Genomic DNA, 19,018 nt, shown 5'->3' with positions numbered 1-19,018 from the left:
TGAGATGCTTTTTAAAGGTACCGTTCCCTGTGATGCCAATTTTCAAACTTTAGTTAGTGTGTAATGTTGCTGTTAGAGCATAAATAATATCTGCAAAATTATAAAGCTCAAAGTTCAATGCCAAGTGAGATATTGTCTTTAACAGAATTCGCTTTTCAAGGACTACAGAGAACGGCTGGAATCGGACTACAGGCCTTTACTTTCCAAAGGAATACGCCAAAAAAGGGGCGAGGCCTTTCTTAGAGAAGAGGAAGAGCCACTGGAGTAGTGTTTGGTTATCAGAGATTGTAAACATTTGACTGAGCTGCGCAATTAATTACTTTCACTTTCATCACAGTCCTACAGCTGGTTATACGAATTCCGCTACACACATTCTAAGATAACCAACGGTCAAATAACAGCTTCCATGACTTTAACATTGGCTGTGAAAGCTGTTCTGTGTAATACACTGATATTGTGTGGAGTTGGTTTTTATATGTTAGTGGGGACCTAAACCTGAATGCGCACCAACTCATGGGGACCCGTGTCACTGTGGGGACCAAAATTGAGGTCCCCACGGGCACAAAAGCTTATAAATTGTACAGAACTATAATTTTTAAAAATCCAATAATGCAATTTTTTTTCTACGATCTTTAGGGTTGGGGGTAGGGGATAAAATATACAGTTTGTACAGTACACAACTCATTATGCCTATGGACTGTCCCCACGGAGATAATAAAACATACGTGTGCGTGCGCACAAACACTTCTATGAAACGTCCTTTGAAGTCCTGCTTGCAAATGTCTCCTAGTCAATCTGCTTGTTTTATTATCCAACTTAGGTCCAATATAAAAAGGCAAAACTAACGCAGCCAAAGAACGGCACCTTTTTTAAACAAAAATAGATTTCCCATTCTGTGCTCTTACTGGCTGATTTTAAAGACATTTTTATCAAACAAAAGTTTGTAATGAACTGAACCACTTACCAGCCACAAAATGTGTCGTCACAACCATAACACCCTAATATAGTGACAACCAGTATGTTGACATGGACGCTACTCCAATGCTGTTTCTCACTGTCTTCCATCCTGAGTCTGTCAAACATAAATGTAGTAAGACTCTAACATTATGTTTTTTTATCTTCTACCTGCAGAGAGCTTCCAGATGACCCGACGGTCCAGTGGAGCACTGCTCTGATCTCCTCTCTGATCCTCAAACATATAAAAAACTACACCATCAGCCTGGTAGGAAACCTCTAAATTGTTTATGTACAAAAGGGACATTTAGGATTCACCCCATGTGATGTATTCCTGTGACCTAAACCTTCAGGAATTTCTCTAGAACTCCTTCGCAGGTTGAAAGACCTGTCAAAACAGTCCGACATGACATTGGTACATAGTTTTGCAGTTAAGGCCAATGAGAGACCATTTTTAAATCTACAAAAGTGCACAAACCACTCGTTAATAATTAATCGAGTATAAAACCACATTTAGCCACAGACAGATAGAGGAGCACAGGGTTGCAGAAGATGCGTTTACATGTCAGTCTAATTCAATTCTTTAATTCAAGTCTTTCAAAGCCAAATCTACTCAAGTCTCAAGTCATTTTGAGAGTCTGAGTAGAAGACTCAAGTATCCATCTCTGGGTTGTAAGATGAACATTAGGGATGGTCAAAAAATAAATATACAATAATTCTCAGGAGAGGTTGAAAGTGAGTGTTTCACTGACAGTTAGTTTTTACTTATCTCCAAATAAAAATGTAGAAATATGTCTTGGAGTCTTTATATATACACAACAGTACAATCTGAATAGAAGGTCCTCAAGTACAATTTTGTATAAGGTAAACTTTCAGTTTTAACTTCATCAAAACATTTTCTTGACAATCATGAAAGCATGTAACTTTCTCATAAGGTTGCCTTAGTGAGACCATATCTGAATGATTAATTTACTCAGACCAACCTGTCATTGGCCCTCTCTATTTAGCCATAATTACACATGCCGTAATGTCCCATAATACCGCTGAACCCAGCTAAAGCAGACTCATGTGGTTCCCCAGGGCCATTGTTGGCAAGCCCAAATAGAGATATTTATCAGCCCACACTAAGGGCTTCCAGAAAATATCCCAAAAAGAATTTGAAATCAAGATTAGAACTAACTTTGTTCTCTTTCACCTTGTGTTTTTTTCTGACATATACTGTTTAATGTTCTTCTCACTGTCTCTCCCGCACATGCCATTAAAATTCATAGGAGAGCCAAGCAAAGAAGACTAGCATAACCAAGCCAAATAAAAATATTCAATCTCATGCAACGTAGCTTGCTTTACCTCTATTGTTTCAATGTTCTTATCAACTATTATCAATATATGTATGATCAAAGAGCAGTCACTTTCCCTTCACCCCGACGGCCAGACTGCACACAAGTCTGACTTCAACCACAACATCACTAATACATACTAAAGCCAATGGATCTGCACAGTTTCACTACACCCTTAATTTTATGTTAGATTTTTTTTATTTTATGTTAAAAGCCAGGCAGTGGTGGCCATGGAAATACTGATATTATGATATTAAATTACACTTTAATTTGACTTTGGCTTTCAAATGACTGGGAGAAAAGAGGTAGCCATCTTGTATGCGTCACCGTTCTCTCACAACCTTCAACCACATATGCGTCAACACCTTGAACACAATCCGGTCAAATGCGTTTTCGACTACCTTTCGAAGTGGTCGAAAGTGGACATGCTCACAATGTTCCACACCCTGTTTACACCTGTTTTTACCGTCATCCACTTTTGCTCCTATTGACCAAAACACAAAGAGCAGGGCTACAAAGAGAGAGGGATTATGGGATGATTTGTGGACAAATATGCTCTTTTGGTTTATACAGATGTGAATTTATTATGTGAGATGTGTTTGTGGGAAAGAGTAAATTTAGATTTAAAGATTAAAAGCTGCAGTCTGTAACTTTTGCCTCTCTATCGCCATCTCTGTTTAATCCACAAAACATCCGTTTTTAATCATTTTTTACATTTTCTCAATTTCTTTGTGTGCAGTCAGTTTAAATGTGTTATTTTGTAAAACAGAAGTTTATTTTAGCCTTTTTATCTCAATTCAATTATTATTTGTTGAAAAGGATTAAAGGAATAGTTCACCTTCAAACTGAAAATTGTGTCATCATTTACACCCTGAGAGTTTCTTTCTTCTGTGAAACACAAAAGAAAATATTTTGAAAAATGTTGGTAACCAAATATCGTTGATCCCCATTGACTTTTATTGTATGGACACAAAACCAATGGCCGTCAATGGGGACCAATGATTTTCTGTTACCAATATTCTTCAGAATATCTTCTTTTGTGTTCTGCTGAAGAAAGGAAGTCATACAGGTTTGAAATTATAAAAGGGCGTGTAAATAATGACAGAATTTTCATTTTAAGATGAACTGTTCTTTTAATTACATTGATTCTTTTTAAATTGCAAGGATTTTTCCCCCCAGTTTAATAAAGTTCATTGAATGTTTTCATTGTCGAGTGATCAAAGTGTTCAAGCATGTTTTTCCATTGGTCTCCTTATAGACAAATAAGTCTCTCTCTTTTAATCTTTCTCTGTGCTGTTCACAATGTTTGGAGTTCCTCTTCAATGATATGCTGATGTGCTCCTCTAAGCTGACTCATTCACCTCATTATCTTTGGCAACAATCTACATACCTGCTACAACATATTATTTTGTCAACCATATTTTCCTCCACCCTTGGCACTTTTGAGCTGCAGCAGTTTATAAAACCACCCGTTTCCAAAGACAAAATCTCTCATCTGGTGATATGAGAGTTAGATGTTTCCGCAAAGTCCTGGCAATACCCGTCACCATCTAAACTGCTGAGTCCTCAAATGACTAGTTCTGTTCTTTAGTTTGTATATTGTCTTTTTTTCAACCTTTTCACCCTGTTCTTCAGTGGGTAGGAACTAGAAAGAGTGTAGGGAGAAAAGACAAACACAAATTCAAATTTTTGCATTCTAGATTCTGTTCTGTGGGATACATTAAACAAAATTTAGTAAACATAGTCATGATTAAAGGGATAGTTCACGCAAAATAAAAATTCTGGGCCCGGTTGCATAAAGCACCTTAAGTGTAATTTTCCCTTAAGTGTGTCCTTAAGTATACCTTAAGTTTTACTTACATAAAGTTATTCTCCTATTGTCTTTGGTAAAGGAAAATCACCCCTTAAGTGTCATACTTAAGGGAAAAACTTAAGGTGCTTTATGCAACCGGGCCCTGTCATTTATTCGCATTTAACTCTCCTGTTATGTTTGGGGTCAAATTGACCCCAAAGCTACTTTTACATTTTTTTTAATATGCTAAATATATATTTAAAACTTGATTCTTTCTGACTTTTTCTAATTTCATTCAAATAATTCATAGACATGTTCATCTTATGTTACAGAGTTTTCAGAATGTGTGTACAAATTTTAACCTTATCGTTGATGTTTGGGGTCATTTTGACACTTTGGTTGACTATCCCCGTGGGGACAGTCCATAGGCGTAATGTTTTTTATACTGTACAAACTGTATATTCTATCCCCTAACCCTATCCCTAAACCTAAAGATCATAGAACACTTTTTGCATTTTTAGATTTGTAAAAAATATTGTTCTGTACAATTTATAAGCTTTTTTGCCCATGGGGACCTCAATTTTGGTCCCCACGGTGACACGAGTCCCCATGTGTTGGTGTGCATTCAGGTTTAGGTCCCCACCGGGATATACAAACATGAACACACACACACAGTAGCAAAAAAAGTACTAACTATTGTGAAATTGTATTTAGTGTTCAGTTTACATTTACAATTTTGCATTTTGGTGGATCTTTTTATTCAAAATGACTGGCAGTGAACAGGGTATACTGCAGTGTATGGGACCCATGACCGATGCATCTATCAACTGAGTAACAGGAAAACTTTTGAAGCTGTTGAATGTTGTTTTTTGTGTGTGTATATCTATACATACAGTATGTATATCCTATATACAGAAGTGTGTCTGTAGCTCAGTTGGTAATGCATTAGCAGTGCAAATGTCATTGGTTCAAAAGCCAGGGAACACGTACTGTGTATGAAAAAATGTATACTGTAGATACAGTAAAAACAATTTAATAGCTCAAATGCATTTACCCTTTGAAAAAAACAAATGTAATAAATGTTAATATTATGCTAAATATTCTATAAATTCATGTGGTGCAAAATGCTGTTTTTCTAGGTAAACAAAACAAGTTAAATGTAGAAAAAAATTATATAAATATTAAGAAATTATGAAAAAGCTGTGTTTTTTCTTAATACTTTTAAAATATTAAGTAGGTTAATTGTAAGTAAATAAATAACAAAACATAAAACTTTATTTTTAAGCAATTTTGTATATATTGAAGTGTTTGGTGTCAAAATGACCCCACACATTAAAAGTGTTGCTAAAAATATAGAATAATAGGAGGGTTAAGTTGTTCCAAACCTGTATACATTTCTTTGTTTGGTTGAACACAAAGAAAGATATTTGGAAGAATGTTAGCAACTGAGATTTCTGGGGCATCATTGACTACCATAGTAGGAAAAATAATTATATATTTTTTGTTCTGTTTAACACAAAAGGAAAGCAAAAAGTTCTGGGGGACCTTTGACTACCGTTTTAATTTTTCTATAGGGTAGTCAATGATGTCCCAGAAATGTCAGATGCTAACATTCTTCCAAATATCTTTCTTTGCATTCAACCAAACAAAGAAATGGGTTTAGAGAGTGAGAAATTCATGAAGAATTGCGTGTTCATTTTTGGGTTAACTATCCCTTTAAAGGCCTTTGTTGGTGTAACTAACTGCCTGAAACCCATTTTTACCATTTTTAAACAAATACTGTATATGAAATGCTATTCTTCTTATTGTACTAAATTGTTGTAGAATGGCTGAGACATTGTGTACCTAGTTATTTATAGCTACTTGATAACTTCAGAGGCCTCATGTGGTCTCATGTTGACTGTGTATTTATCTACCTCTGGTTTATGGTGTGTGTCCGCAGGTCCTAACATTTGATGGAAGAGGTGTAAGTGGACATGCCAATCATACTGTCATCTACAAGGCCCTCAGGTACCTGCATAATGATGTCATATATTGCAGAAATGAACTTGTCAACAACAGGATGCTAATAGATTTATGTTTTAAAGGGATATTTCACAGGCAAATCAAAATTGTGCGCTATTAACGTTGATGTCTAGCTTCCGTTATCCCTCGAATGCGCGTGAACCTGAGGCTTGTTTTTCCTGCAAATAACGCAGACATGTCGTAAGTTCCATTGACGAACGCGCCAGTTTTCGTTTTACTCCAGGATCCCATCTCCTCTGCGTGGGAGCTTTCGTCACCGTCATTTGCTGGAAAAACAGGCCTCTGGTTCACGCGCATTTGAGGGATAACGGAAGCTAGACATCAACGTTAAAAGCGCTGTCAGTATGGATATTTCTCCAAAACAAACGCAAGCGAGTCGCTTCAGAAGACCTTTGTTAAGACCATGGAGCCAGGTCGAGCTGTTCTTTGATCGATGGATGCACTTTTTGGAGCTTCAAAAAGTCGACACCCATTCACTCCCATTCTACAGCTTGGAAGTAAAATGATACGTGGTATTATAACTCTGACTGCATTATTCTTCAAGAAGAAAGTCATATTCAGACATTTTGATTTGCCTGTGAAATATCCCTTTAAAGGGATAGTTCGCCCAATGAAAATTTTGTCAGAGATTACTCACCTTCAAGTTGTCCCAAACCTGTATAACTTTCTTTGTTCTTCTGTTGAACACAAAATGAGATATTTTGAAGAATTTAGGAAAACAAACCGTTTTCTGGCACCTTTGACTACCATTTTAATATTTTCTACTATGGTATACAATGGTGCCTCAGAAATAGTTGCCAACATTTTCCTAAATATCTTTCTTTGTGTTTAACAGAACAAAGAAATTAGGTTCGGAACAACTTGAGGTTGAGTAATTCATGACAGAAATTTTTGTCATGTTCACCATTTTTGGGTGAACCATCCCTTTAATAGGTTTGCCCCATATAAACCATTAGTTATAATAGCTAATGGTAGCATAACAATACAAGGCTTTATGAAGGTAGGCCTGCTTTTGCTTTTATACTGTTGTGATCTTACTTTTAAACAATACTTACTGTATCATTTGTGTTACTGAGGGGATAGATAAAAAGGGAAATGGCTTCAATATCCTGAATTGAAACAGGATGTTTGTTGTGTTTTGGATGGTGGTCTCCAATCTGGGTCAACCAAGTTGAACATGATTTTGCTGGTAAACAACTTGGCTATATTGGTAAAACCTGTCAGAGCAGGAAATTCATAGTCAAATTCAAACAAGTTTAGACAACGTAACACATTTCTTGCTGAGTCGGCATCACTGTATGTGGTAATGTATTTCTGTGTTGTTGCTTAACTCATGCAGTTGTTTACCTCTCTTACCTCCGCCTTTTATAATATAAAGGCACAAACTTCTGACTGGGTTTTAATTCAAACGATTAATTCAGTCAAAGAAAAGTACTTCCTGATGATCTTATTTGCTAGCATAGCATTTACAGAGCAAAGACATATGCTATAACGGTACATGTAAAAATTAAGAACCTTAAGTTAACCTTAAGCACATTTGTCCATTTTTACACCGAATCTAGACCAACGTTAACATAAGCAAGTAAGACATTCAGATACAGTATACATACTCTTTTAAACAAACCACACAAATTATATTTTTACATCACAGAACACTTCTAGATGTACCACTGCTACACAACACTTACTCACATTACACAGACCAAAACACAAAATCATTTTAGGAGGGAAAACCCAGCCTTGGGTCAGAAATTTTGTTGTTCAAGTCAAATTCAACATCAAGTCCACCGAGTGTGAGGCTATAGGAATGTTTACTATTTCTTTAGAAAGCTTCAAAGTTTAATTTCAATCAATACTAATGATGGAGACATGCAAACAACGGCTGATAATGACGGCTATGTTTGGGTATTGAGAAATGCTTGGTTGTAAGAAACTGAGCCAGTCTTGAACATCTGTATTTTAATGCAATGATGTTTTAAGCTGTAAAACATTTAACTAAATTTAATAAATAAGCCAATTCATATTTCACTTTTCATATTTTTTGTGGTATTGAAATAATCTGTATGGGCTCATAAATGTGCAGAATTTCATCAAAACTTGCTTTAAATTGAATATTAACATGCAGGTTTGTGTAAGAATTGGGTTTAGGGGCCAGGCTTGGAGTATTGTAAATAACTTTATCTTGTTATTAAAACAAGAGAGAGAGGGAGGCAGACAGTGTTTGTTAAATTGGCGATGGGACTGGGTCATCTCAGGCTGAGCTGGGCCTGCACAGGTGGTGTGACCGGGAGAGCCAGGACATGATAGAGAATTCCAGGAACTGGATATGGATTTAGAGTTCTAATCTGAGAAAAACCCCAGACCTCAGGATGTGTGTGTGTGTTTAAAAGACAGACAATTTAGCAGAAAGAGAGCAAAACCCAAGACAAATAAAACTTTGTTATGTAAAAATCACTATCATAATTTAGGTTTATTGACCAAGAAGGATATTTCTTGCTAGAAATTTGCCTTGTAGTTTGCTTAAAAACTATTATTAATGTGCCATATTTTTGGTTATTTATGAAATAACATATAATACACAGTTCATGCATAAAGTAATTAAGGGTGTCACAATATACCAGCATTGACAGTAAACATGATATTAAAAACTGTGATTATCGATAGCATGCTAGTTCTACACATATCGTAAACCCTAAAATGTATCACTAGTTTAAAGTTTTGCCTCAAGAGCCACAATGGTTACAAACTCTCTCTGCCTCCCTACGTTCATAATGAGTGTAATTCATTGACCAAAAAAAAGAGAACACAAAATTAACTAAATCAAAGATGAATTTGACTGCATCATTTATTTCTTTAAAAATGTTTCTTTTTAATATTACTGATAATATTGTAACTGTGAATCATTTTGGACACTGGAAAACTGTAGTGAAAATCTTATATTGTGACAGCCCTAATAACACAATACAGTAAACAAACAGATCTGTAATGCTGTACACTCAAGAATGCCGTTGTAAGGCAAATGGAATCAAGTGTTTGCGGTTCATTTTTGCATTTTTTGTTAATTATTAGCTCATGTGACTAATAAGAATGTTACATTCATCATACTTTGTTCTTTCCTTTATGTCTTTGGCAACAGTCATCTGGCTTCTTCTGGAAGACTACCTTTAGGTAAATCTCATTACATTATGTTAAATATTAATTCAATGATCATCTGATTGGACATCTCTTTGGTAGCATCAATAATGTGTTTTCTAGGCCAAATGCGCCACCTACTGGTTTGCTTAATGACGTGCATCAACGTGAACGCCTAAGATTTTGTATCTCAATTATGCACGTGCAAGTTGTTTTGGTATTGTATGGTTCCAAACAGGAACCATTATTATACCATTTATTATACAGACACAACTGCACTTAAGAGGACAGCGCCCCCAGGCGAGACCTGTTTTTATGGGCTTAGAGGCACATTAGGGATGGTGGTTTAAGAACACTTACAGAGATCACATCTCCATGTGTGTGAAAGCATGCACAATATGACAAAACCCCACCTAACTAATTACAAACTGTGAACTGTAGTGCTTGTGTTATCTAAGTGGCTCTCTTTGTTAACACATTCTTTATTAAGTCTGACAAAAAAAACTTAAAGGGGTCATATGGCGCGAATACGTGTTTTTCTGTGTCTTTGGTGTGTTATAAGTTGCCCATGCATGTATTAGACACGTAAAAATGCAAAAATTAAAGTGTCGGAACAAAAGATGCATTCTATCTAAAAGCGAATGCTCACGCAGACCTGCCTGAAACGCCTCGTATAACCACACCCCCACAAATCTACATCAGTGGTTTGATTTGATTAAGACCGCCCAAATGTATACGCAAGTAAGGTGGGCGTACCTGTCAGTACAATTGCTTTGGAACCTGATGTTCCAAATATGGTAAGAGACACATTTCTGTCATACGCTTGCAGTATTCGACCAATCACTACGCACTGGTTAACTGGTCAATCATAGCACACCTCGCTTTTCAGAGCGATGAGCTTTGTAAAAAATCAAAGCAAAGAGCAAAAGAGGGCAAAGAGGAGATACAAACATGCACGGTATGTGGAAAATACAGCGTTTTAGAACCTTAAATCGTGTAAACACATTTCATTACATCTAAAACAAACGATAATATTCGTTTTAGCCGTGTCATATGACCCCTTTAACATGACATTGTTATCCAGAACTGTGGTACAGGAATGTGGAAATTGTGCATCTCGTTGTCATTCGTACTAAACAGGTTAGCCCCAGGTTAATCCGGTGTTTTCCCATCTGTTTCTAGATCTTGTTTTACATAACACAGTTGCTAAATCTCCAGACAAGCTCTTTCTTAAATTTTTTCTTTCTTTTCTTTTCTTTCTTTCTTTAAATAATGTTCCCTTTGTTCTTTGTTCAGATTATTAGTCCCTTTGGATTAAATAGTATTAAAAAATCTTTTCGTTTTTTAATTAAATATATGTCCAAATCTTAAATAAAAAACTACAGAAGTATTCAAATGTACTGTATCAGGTTTTTATGTAAACAAATTGATTGTAGTACTACAACCAGTCTCACAGATTTTATTATTTAAGTCATAAATTGTATTATTTCTTTTTCATTGCAAGTATTGTCGAAATCGACTTGCCATGAACTTTTATCTTTCTAACCCACAGGTTGCCAGGTCTTTTCTCTTCACACCATCAGCCTCCTCAGGAAGTACCTGTCAGTCTTCGAGCTGCCAGTCAGCTGGCTCCTCCCCTCTGATTTGTGCTGCATCATTGGATGGGAGGAGTATAAACGTGCCAAGGTGAGTGCTTTTAAAGAAAACAGATCAAATTAGATAGAATTAGCCTAACTCTAAATTGAGAATTAAAACTAGAAACACGTTGGACGTGATCTATTATGCCTCACAACAAATCTGAAGTGTCTTTTTTGCGATCTTTGTAAAGTTATACATCATTATAGTTTATTTAATTAAATATACTGCCTTGACCAAAATTTTTGTTTTTCCCAACTATGAACATAAAGAATTTTCATTACTTTTATTAGTAAAGTACATGGTTTCTATTGAACAGTCATACATGTTGAAAAAATCTCCACTTAAAAAATGATTGTGTACTTTGAACCTTAATAAGCACAGTGCACTGTAAACATGAACTAATCCTGCTGAGAATGCTGTAAATGACGCAGTCATTCTGATCTACTAAAGCCTGAACAGGCCCTACCAGTCTGGCACCTGAACAAAAATAATACAGCTGGTGACATATTAAGCCCTGTTGTGTGTCCGTAATTTTTAGTCATTTTTATTATGAGGACAACTATTGTACATTGACCCTAATAGAAATAGCTGTATACTGTCATCTACTTAAACGTCAATTGAAAATATGGATCTGTGTTATATTCTATCTTTTTTCAATCTTCCTTCATCAGAAAGCCATGCTGTGCCATCACTCTCAGCTGCTGTGGTTCCGCCGGCTCTACATACTGTTCTCGCGCTACATGTTTATAAACACATTCCAGGCTGTCGCCGTGGAAACAAAGAATGTAAAAATGTACTAGTTTAGATAGTCTTGTTTTGCACTGTTCCTGCTCACGTGGGACTAAATTCAGGCACTGAGGTTTTAAAGTTTTATTTACTGTTTTATTTACACCTTCATACAATCTCTTTTTGTCTATAAAACATTTTTAAAAAATAGGTGGGATCAAAATAACATTTAGGACATAGTGACAGCATTGAAATGTGTTTGTCAATGATAAACTGCTGACTGAAATGATTTGATAGCTACTTTGCCAGACCGGTTCCGTCTAGTTCAACACAATAAATCCAAAACATGACTAATCCTGTATATACTTGTGCCTTGTAATATGGAGGGGATGCAAGACAAAGTTTGAGTCTAGATATTGTTTACATTTTCTGTTAGTCTTGTTACTGTACTTTGTTAAGATTTTTTGTTAAAGCACTGTTCTAAACTGATCACTAAACACTGTACCAAAACTAGTTCAGTATGGTTTCAAAACTGACTAAACGTATTTGTGAAAGAATCTGTTAAATGACACGTTTATGCCTGTTACACACCAGGAATATGAAACAAATACTGTTTGAAAAATAAAAGATGAAATGAATGTGAAATTACAAGTCTGTTTTCATACATTTATGTTATGAAACACATGACCATGATTGCTGTGCAATACATTTTCATGTTTTATTAAAAATTAGGAGTTCACATTCTAGGTCACCTGGTTGAAATGGCAGTATGAAAATCTCACAAAATAACTCAAATGAAGTATACACTGTTACAGTTATGTTAGTTTTGACATGCTCCTAATAGTTTGATGCTTCTCCATGCTTTCCTCCCAATTTTCTCCACAGAACTCCTCCACTGTTACAGTTCTCACTGTTCCAGGATCCAAACAATGGGGTGCCACACCTGTATCGCCAAACATTACAGAATACACATACACAATGTATAAAACAAAGCAAACCAACATTAAAATGCAAAGTGTATTTTAAACACCAAGGAAATGCTTCAGAGATTTAAAATAAAAAAATCAAATCTGACTTAACATTTAACTCACCAAATCCATCAGGGTTAGATCGTGGTGTATAGAAACTTTGGACACCACATGTTTTGCAGAATGTGTGCTTGGCCGTGTGGGTGTTAAATGTGTATGTGGTTAGGTTATCAGATCCCTGTGACACAAGACAGAATAATTAACTTTCTCACTGTACGATTTAGACCTTGCTGTAAAACGAATGAATTTTATAGATCTCCATATTGTATGTATTATTTTATACTTTTTAATACATACCTGCAGCAAGGTAAACTGGGATTTTGGCACTATGAAGTGTCTGTTCTGTTTCTTTGTGCAAATACTGCAACTGAGACATAAGAAATAGAAACAATGGCCATGTAATGAATCACTGAGGAAAGGGAAAGTTAAGAAAATTCACACTTCTTAAATGAGTCGGCACAGCAGACCTTTGAAAGTAATCCACGTGATCACACGTTTTGACTACAGCACTGTGAGTTTCATTCACACATACAGGAAATTGTGAAAGGGACTAATGTTTATGTCGTTGATGGTTAATAACGACCCTTACTTGCAATTGAACACGTTTAAATCTTGGGCACTGTAAACCTCAAAACGCACCGCCCCGCAGTGACAACCTCCGGTGTGTTTCACAAGATCATCGCGTTCCCTGAAAATGTATCATTTGCATACTGAGAGCACAAATACACACCTCAACAACCAACGTACGTTTTAAATAGTCATGTGATACTGTTTTTATTTTCAGATGGGCGGCGAGGTAAACCAATGTGCTTTTATTATCCGATTAAGCGTTATAGCCGCAGTGAACGTGAGGGTTACACAGCTTACCTTTCGTCTTTTGTTAAGGAAGCCATAGCACCTCTTATAAGTTTATGAGCTGTGGCGCTGTGGTTTTATTTAACCTTAAAACCAAGTCACTCGCTGTAGAACATTCTTGACTGTTGATAATGATCACCAGTGGTTGCAAAACAACTCAAACACTCTTGACTTGCTGGGTCACATGTTTCTGCCAGCTCATCTGGTTCCACCTCAGCTGTTGCAACCTGACAGTCCAGAGAGATCATAACAGAAATATAGTTAAAGGTTAAAACGTTAGTGGACATGACCCAGTCTGTGAAATCCAGGCTAAAGTCTCAAACATGGTCTCAGTCAGTATTAATGATAGCAAGGTTACATTTTCACAGAATGCTCTTTACATTATTGTTGGATGATCTTTACTTTATGTAGAAAACTGTAAATCACAAAAAAAAGACTAGCTGAGTTTTCTCAGACTGAGTTATGTTGGTGTTGAGAATATATTAAAAGTTGCTTGTTGAATAGAGAAAGATAAAAAATAATGTATCTATAAAATACCTTTTTATATAAATAAATGTATATAAATGAATAAAAACTTTTTTATTGACTTGTGTGAGCTTATTTCTTACATTCTGTATTGTTTATATTGCATAATGATGATATCTCAAGTTACAGGAACAGGAATTTTGACCAGCTGAGCTTTTGAAACTCAAATGTGTATGTACACGCACACACACACACACAAACAGTTCTGAAAAAGCATGGTAAACAAATATGATTCTGACAATCGCACTTTTGAGCTCAGTCTGGTGATGTGGCAGCTCGGGTCATACGAAGATAATTCCCAGAAAAGGCTCTACAAATGACATTTTCCCTTTATGAGAGCAATGGGGTAAAGTCTAACATTTATAACATGAGCGTAGATTCCGACAAACCCCATTATTAGGGCATGTTCAGTGTTCGACTTGAAATGCAACCACAAACAAGGCCATAGCTATCAGTCAAAAAACAAATCGAGGATTGGTCCTGATAAGCCTCAGTCAATGGATTACGTATACTTGATTCAGTAATGATTATTATATTATATCACGAAAAGCTTATTTCAAATAGAACATTATCCCTTAAAAAACTTGCTTGGATGGGTTATCTGGATAGTCTTTTAGCAGCTGATCAAGCTTACAGAAAAAAACAACAGATACCTAATTCCACTGTGATATGTTGCTCATCATAGGCAGTAACAAGTTAACCTCAATGCATACAGAGCTGGTTTATCTTGTTTCAAGTTTCATTGTGTTCATGCAGGCATGTTATCTGCCATGGCAACAAAAGAGAATTATGCAAGGTTAACACCTTATCAACCAAATACAGTACAGGATATACACAGACTATATATGATTTAAACCTTGGAAATTAATTTATATCTAGGTGTTATTTGATACCAGAGGGTACTTTATTTCTTGTGGATTCAGTAAAATGTTAAATCATAATGATCAAAATAACATACATTTATATTTGCAAGTAAACCCAAGATGTCCAGTAGTGAATGAACTGCTAAATGGTTGTGCTACAGTCAGCCTGTCCAAAGAGAATGACCTACATTGCTGCAGACAACATGTCTGAGGTCAACATGTTTTAGAGCAAGACCATTTGTGTCACACATTGCATTCTATACAGTGTTGGGTGTAACTAGTTACTAAGTAATTAGTTACTGTAATTTAATTACTTTTCCCTTGAAAAAGTAAAGTAAGGGATTACTGTTATTTTTCTGTAATTTAATTACAGTTACTTCTGATGTAATTAAACTAAATACTTTGTGTAATATGTGTGTGCAATAGTGGAATTGACATCAAAATTCAAAGTCTAACTTTAAAATCCGTGCTTTAATGTATAATTCTTACATTTGTAATACTTTGGTCAGTTAATAATACTACTTTATGTAGTTTAATATTATTTATTTGAATGAATTAAATAAGCCGTTTCATGTCTATCTTTAAATCACTTAACTAATCAAGGTTGATGTAGGATATAGAAAGTAATTAGTAATAAGTAACTAAATACTTTTTGGAGAGAGTAATTTGTACAGTAATCTAATTACACTATTGAATATGTAATTAGTAGCCTAACTAGTAATTAATTACTTTTTCAGAGTAACTTACCCAACACTGGTTCTATATAAAGTGTATTGGTTCACACAACTCTGTGAAAGTCAGTCTAAAATACAAATGATTAATTTTATAGAAACACTGCTTTACAGACATAGTGAAATTGTTTTTGTTAGCAAAACTTGTTTTTGAGACTCACTATACTGTTTGTGTTATGGCCTTAGTTTGGGACAACTTTCTTGACATGATATCTGCAGCTTTTTTTTATTGAGATTAGATTAAAAAGAATAAAATAATAAATATGTCATAAAATGTTCTAATGGTCACACACACATAGCATTAAGCAGGGCGCAGAAGTTTGGGGATTTAAAGAATTGTCAGAAAGGTATTTCATTATATTATTTATATAAGTATAACAAGAGTGTATTGCAGTTGTTGCTATAACTAAATGAATGACATAGCACCATACTGTCCCCTGACTGGCCCAGATTCCAAAGATCTGAATCACCAATAGCAAAGCCAACAAACAACTTAACCAGCCAATCACAGCCGGGAAGGTGTACCATTTTCTCGCATTTTCTAGAGACATCCATTGTTCATTTTTTTACAATTATTATAATTTAAAAAAGTGATAAAAACAAACTATCGCTATACATTACCCATACATACATTTTAATTTAAAATATATTTGAACGTTTTAGCACAAAAGGGTTGGAAATGCGAATGGTCTTGTCACGTGACGTACCCTAAACGTCACGATCCTGCGTTTGTATAAATACAGTAGCACTGGCGTTCTTCTTCAGTTTTCCACAAAGAGGAAGAGCTTTTTATTGCAGAAGAATTTTCACAGTTATCAAGCGAACTTAAAAGGTAAGAATGTTTTTCTGTTTAAATAGATTCGTTAAACTTAACTACGGTTTGAGCGTTTTGTTATATTCGGAAGGTGAATTTGGGGTTACCGTTAACGTTATATTCAATAGGTGCTAGACAGTTAAGCCGTGTTTAATCGCTTTTAAAAGTTTTAAATGTACAGGTATACAAGAATGTTACCTTATGTATGTTGATATGTTTAAGTCATCTGGTAAAGTTATTTTGTTCGCATACGAAGTGCTATTTTACCAAATGTAGTTTTGCTGAATCACAGTACTGCGTGAACAAAGAACCCGGATGTTACTGTAAAACCGCCATGTTAGAGTAAGGGTGTTGGTGTTGCGCAGTAAAAAAAGTACATCTCTTCTGTAATGGTTTTAGGATATTCCCAAAATCTTATTTTTGACCAAAAAAGCGGTTATTTAAAATACATTTAGGTAACGTATTACTCATTTGACACCGCTACAGAAGCCATTTCATTACATTTTTATCTAAACTTGTATTGTTAACACGATTGAGAAAATAAAAAGGCTATTATGTTTGAATGAAATGTCTAGATCGAACTATACCAAAAAATGAATATAAATTTTGCTTTTAGAGATTTTATGCGCATCTGGTGGTAGCAAGCTTAACTGCAACATGCCAAAATGGCGTTTGCAAGCAGGTGTTCAAAACACCCATTATTACTTCTCTAGCAAAATTTTAAATGTATATTTTGCAGTAAGTTTGTTTTTAGTTGTTTTGTTAGTGTGCATACACATGACAATTACCTCTTATGATCAAAGTCACTTACTTTTGTTTTTATTTATTGACAGATGCAGATCTTCGTCAAGACCTTGACGGGCAAAACCATCACCCTTGAGGTTGAGCCAAGCGATACCATTGAGAACGTCAAAGCCAAGATCCAGGACAAAGAGGGCATTCCCCCTGACCAGCAGAGGTTGATCTTTGCCGGCAAACAGCTGGAAGATGGCCGCACCCTGTCAGACTACAACATCCAGAAAGAGTCCACCCTTCATCTTGTGCTGCGACTCAGGGGAGGTATGCAGATCTTCGTCAAGACCCTGACTGGCAAAACCATAACCCTCGAGGTTGAGCCAAGCGACACCATTGAGAACGTCAAAGCCAAGATCCAGGACAAAGAGGGCATTCCCCCTGACCAGCAGAGGTTGATCTTTGCCGGCAAACAGCTGGAAGATGGCCGCACCCTGTCAGACTACAACATCCAGAAAGAGTCCACCCTTCATCTTGTGCTGCGACTCAGGGGAGGTATGCAGATCTTCGTCAAGACCCTGACTGGCAAAACCATAACCCTCGAGGTTGAGCCAAGCGACACCATTGAGAACGTCAAAGCCAAGATCCAGGACAAAGAGGGCATTCCCCCTGACCAGCAGAGGTTGATCTTTGCCGGCAAACAGCTGGAAGATGGCCGCACCCTGTCAGACTACAACATCCAGAAAGAGTCCACCCTTCATCTTGTGCTGCGACTCAGGGGAGGTATGCAGATCTTCGTCAAGACCCTGACTGGCAAAACCATAACCCTCGAGGTTGAGCCAAGCGACACCATTGAGAACGTCAAAGCCAAGATCCAGGACAAAGAGGGCATTCCCCCTGACCAGCAGAGGTTGATCTTTGCCGGCAAACAGCTGGAAGATGGCCGCACCCTATCAGACTACAACATCCAGAAAGAGTCCACCCTCCATCTTGTGCTGCGACTCAGGGGAGGTATGCAGATCTTCGTCAAGACCCTGACTGGCAAAACCATAACCCTCGAGGTTGAGCCAAGCGACACCATTGAGAACGTCAAAGCCAAGATCCAGGACAAAGAGGGCATTCCCCCTGACCAGCAGAGGTTGATCTTTGCCGGCAAACAGCTGGAAGATGGCCGCACCCTATCAGACTACAACATCCAGAAAGAGTCCACCCTCCATCTTGTGCTGCGACTCAGGGGAGGTATGCAGATCTTCGTCAAGACCCTGACTGGCAAAACCATCACCCTCGAGGTTGAGCCAAGCGACACCATTGAGAACGTCAAAGCCAAGATCCAGGACAAAGAAGGCATTCCCCCTGACCAGCAGAGGTTGATCTTTGCCGGCAAACAGCTGGAAGATGGCCGCACCCTGTCAGACTACAACATCCAGAAAGAATCCACCCTCCATCTTGTGCTGCGTCTAAGAGGCGGCATCTAATTACAATATTCATATTACCTGTTTATTATTATTATAATGAATGCCATATAATGGTTTTTCAGTCTACCCTGGTCACGTGCACTCCCCACTTTTTTTTAACCATACTTTCCATACCAACCTTATTTTAAACTATTGCTGAACCCCATTACTTTTCCACTTTTTTTTGTACTCTTGGAAAAAGAATGACAAATAAAAGCTCTGAAGTTTAAAATTGTTTCGTTGTGTTTTTGAATGACTTGATTAACTTAACTTTAATGTGAAGAACTTTAACTTCACAAAAACCTATTGTAAAATGCTAAAGGTAGTATGTAAACTGTACTTGAATTTGAGAAGGTTCAAGTTGAACAATTTGAAAGTGTTTGGTTAATTCATGTGAAATTGAGTCAAGTTT

General features: G+C 36.5%; 3 protein-coding genes across 3 annotated transcripts in view; 2 read left to right on the top strand and 1 right to left on the bottom strand.

Moving 5' to 3' along the window:
* pigl (phosphatidylinositol glycan anchor biosynthesis, class L) overlaps nucleotides 1–11,678 on the top strand; it is a 34,435-nt gene extending 22,757 nt beyond the window's left edge. Inside the window, exons 3-7 of the mRNA XM_057357468.1 lie at nucleotides 1,132–1,222; nucleotides 6,026–6,093; nucleotides 9,245–9,276; nucleotides 10,793–10,926; nucleotides 11,550–11,678. Of these exons, the coding sequence (XP_057213451.1) occupies nucleotides 1,132–1,222; nucleotides 6,026–6,093; nucleotides 9,245–9,276; nucleotides 10,793–10,926; nucleotides 11,550–11,678 (454 nt within the window). The remainder of the gene's footprint in view (nucleotides 1–1,131; nucleotides 1,223–6,025; nucleotides 6,094–9,244; nucleotides 9,277–10,792; nucleotides 10,927–11,549) is intronic.
* Nucleotides 11,679–12,274: 596 nt separating this feature from the next.
* On the bottom strand, nucleotides 12,275–13,966 carry cenpv (centromere protein V). The gene is made up of 5 exons (XM_057357511.1): nucleotides 13,500–13,966; nucleotides 13,222–13,320; nucleotides 12,930–12,999; nucleotides 12,696–12,810; nucleotides 12,275–12,547 (listed from the first exon to the last, which is right to left on the bottom strand). The coding sequence occupies exons 1-5, from the start codon at nucleotides 13,523–13,525 to the stop codon at nucleotides 12,420–12,422; spliced, it is 438 nt and encodes a 145-aa protein (XP_057213494.1). The 5' UTR covers nucleotides 13,526–13,966; the 3' UTR covers nucleotides 12,275–12,419.
* A 2,341-nt stretch (nucleotides 13,967–16,307) lies between these two features.
* ubb (ubiquitin B) lies at nucleotides 16,308–18,838 on the top strand. The gene is made up of 2 exons (XM_057357339.1): nucleotides 16,308–16,438; nucleotides 17,254–18,838. Exon 2 carries the CDS (start codon nucleotides 17,254–17,256, stop codon nucleotides 18,625–18,627), a length of 1,374 nt encoding a protein of 457 aa, XP_057213322.1. The 5' UTR covers nucleotides 16,308–16,438; the 3' UTR covers nucleotides 18,628–18,838.
* Nucleotides 18,839–19,018: the final 180 nt, after the last annotated feature.

Source organism: Triplophysa rosa, linkage group LG2 (genome assembly GCF_024868665.1).
Source record: "Triplophysa rosa linkage group LG2, Trosa_1v2, whole genome shotgun sequence".
NCBI lineage: Eukaryota > Metazoa > Chordata > Actinopteri > Cypriniformes > Nemacheilidae > Triplophysa > Triplophysa rosa.
Note: the sequence above shows the minus strand (reverse complement) of the source record. Positions and strands in the feature narration are given on the sequence as shown.

Coding starts and splice junctions, on each gene's coding strand:
- cenpv (XM_057357511.1), bottom strand. CDS start 13,525: ATGGCTTCCTTAACAAAAGACGAAAG. Junction 13,000..13,221: donor TTAAACGTGTTCAATTGCAA/GTAAGGGTCGTT, acceptor CTTATGTCTCAG/TTGCAGTATTTGCACAAAGA. Junction 12,548..12,695: donor ATCTAACCCTGATGGATTTG/GTGAGTTAAATG, acceptor TTGGCGATACAG/GTGTGGCACCCCATTGTTTG.
- ubb (XM_057357339.1), top strand. CDS start 17,254: ATGCAGATCTTCGTCAAGACCTTGACGGGCAAAACCATCACCCTTGAG.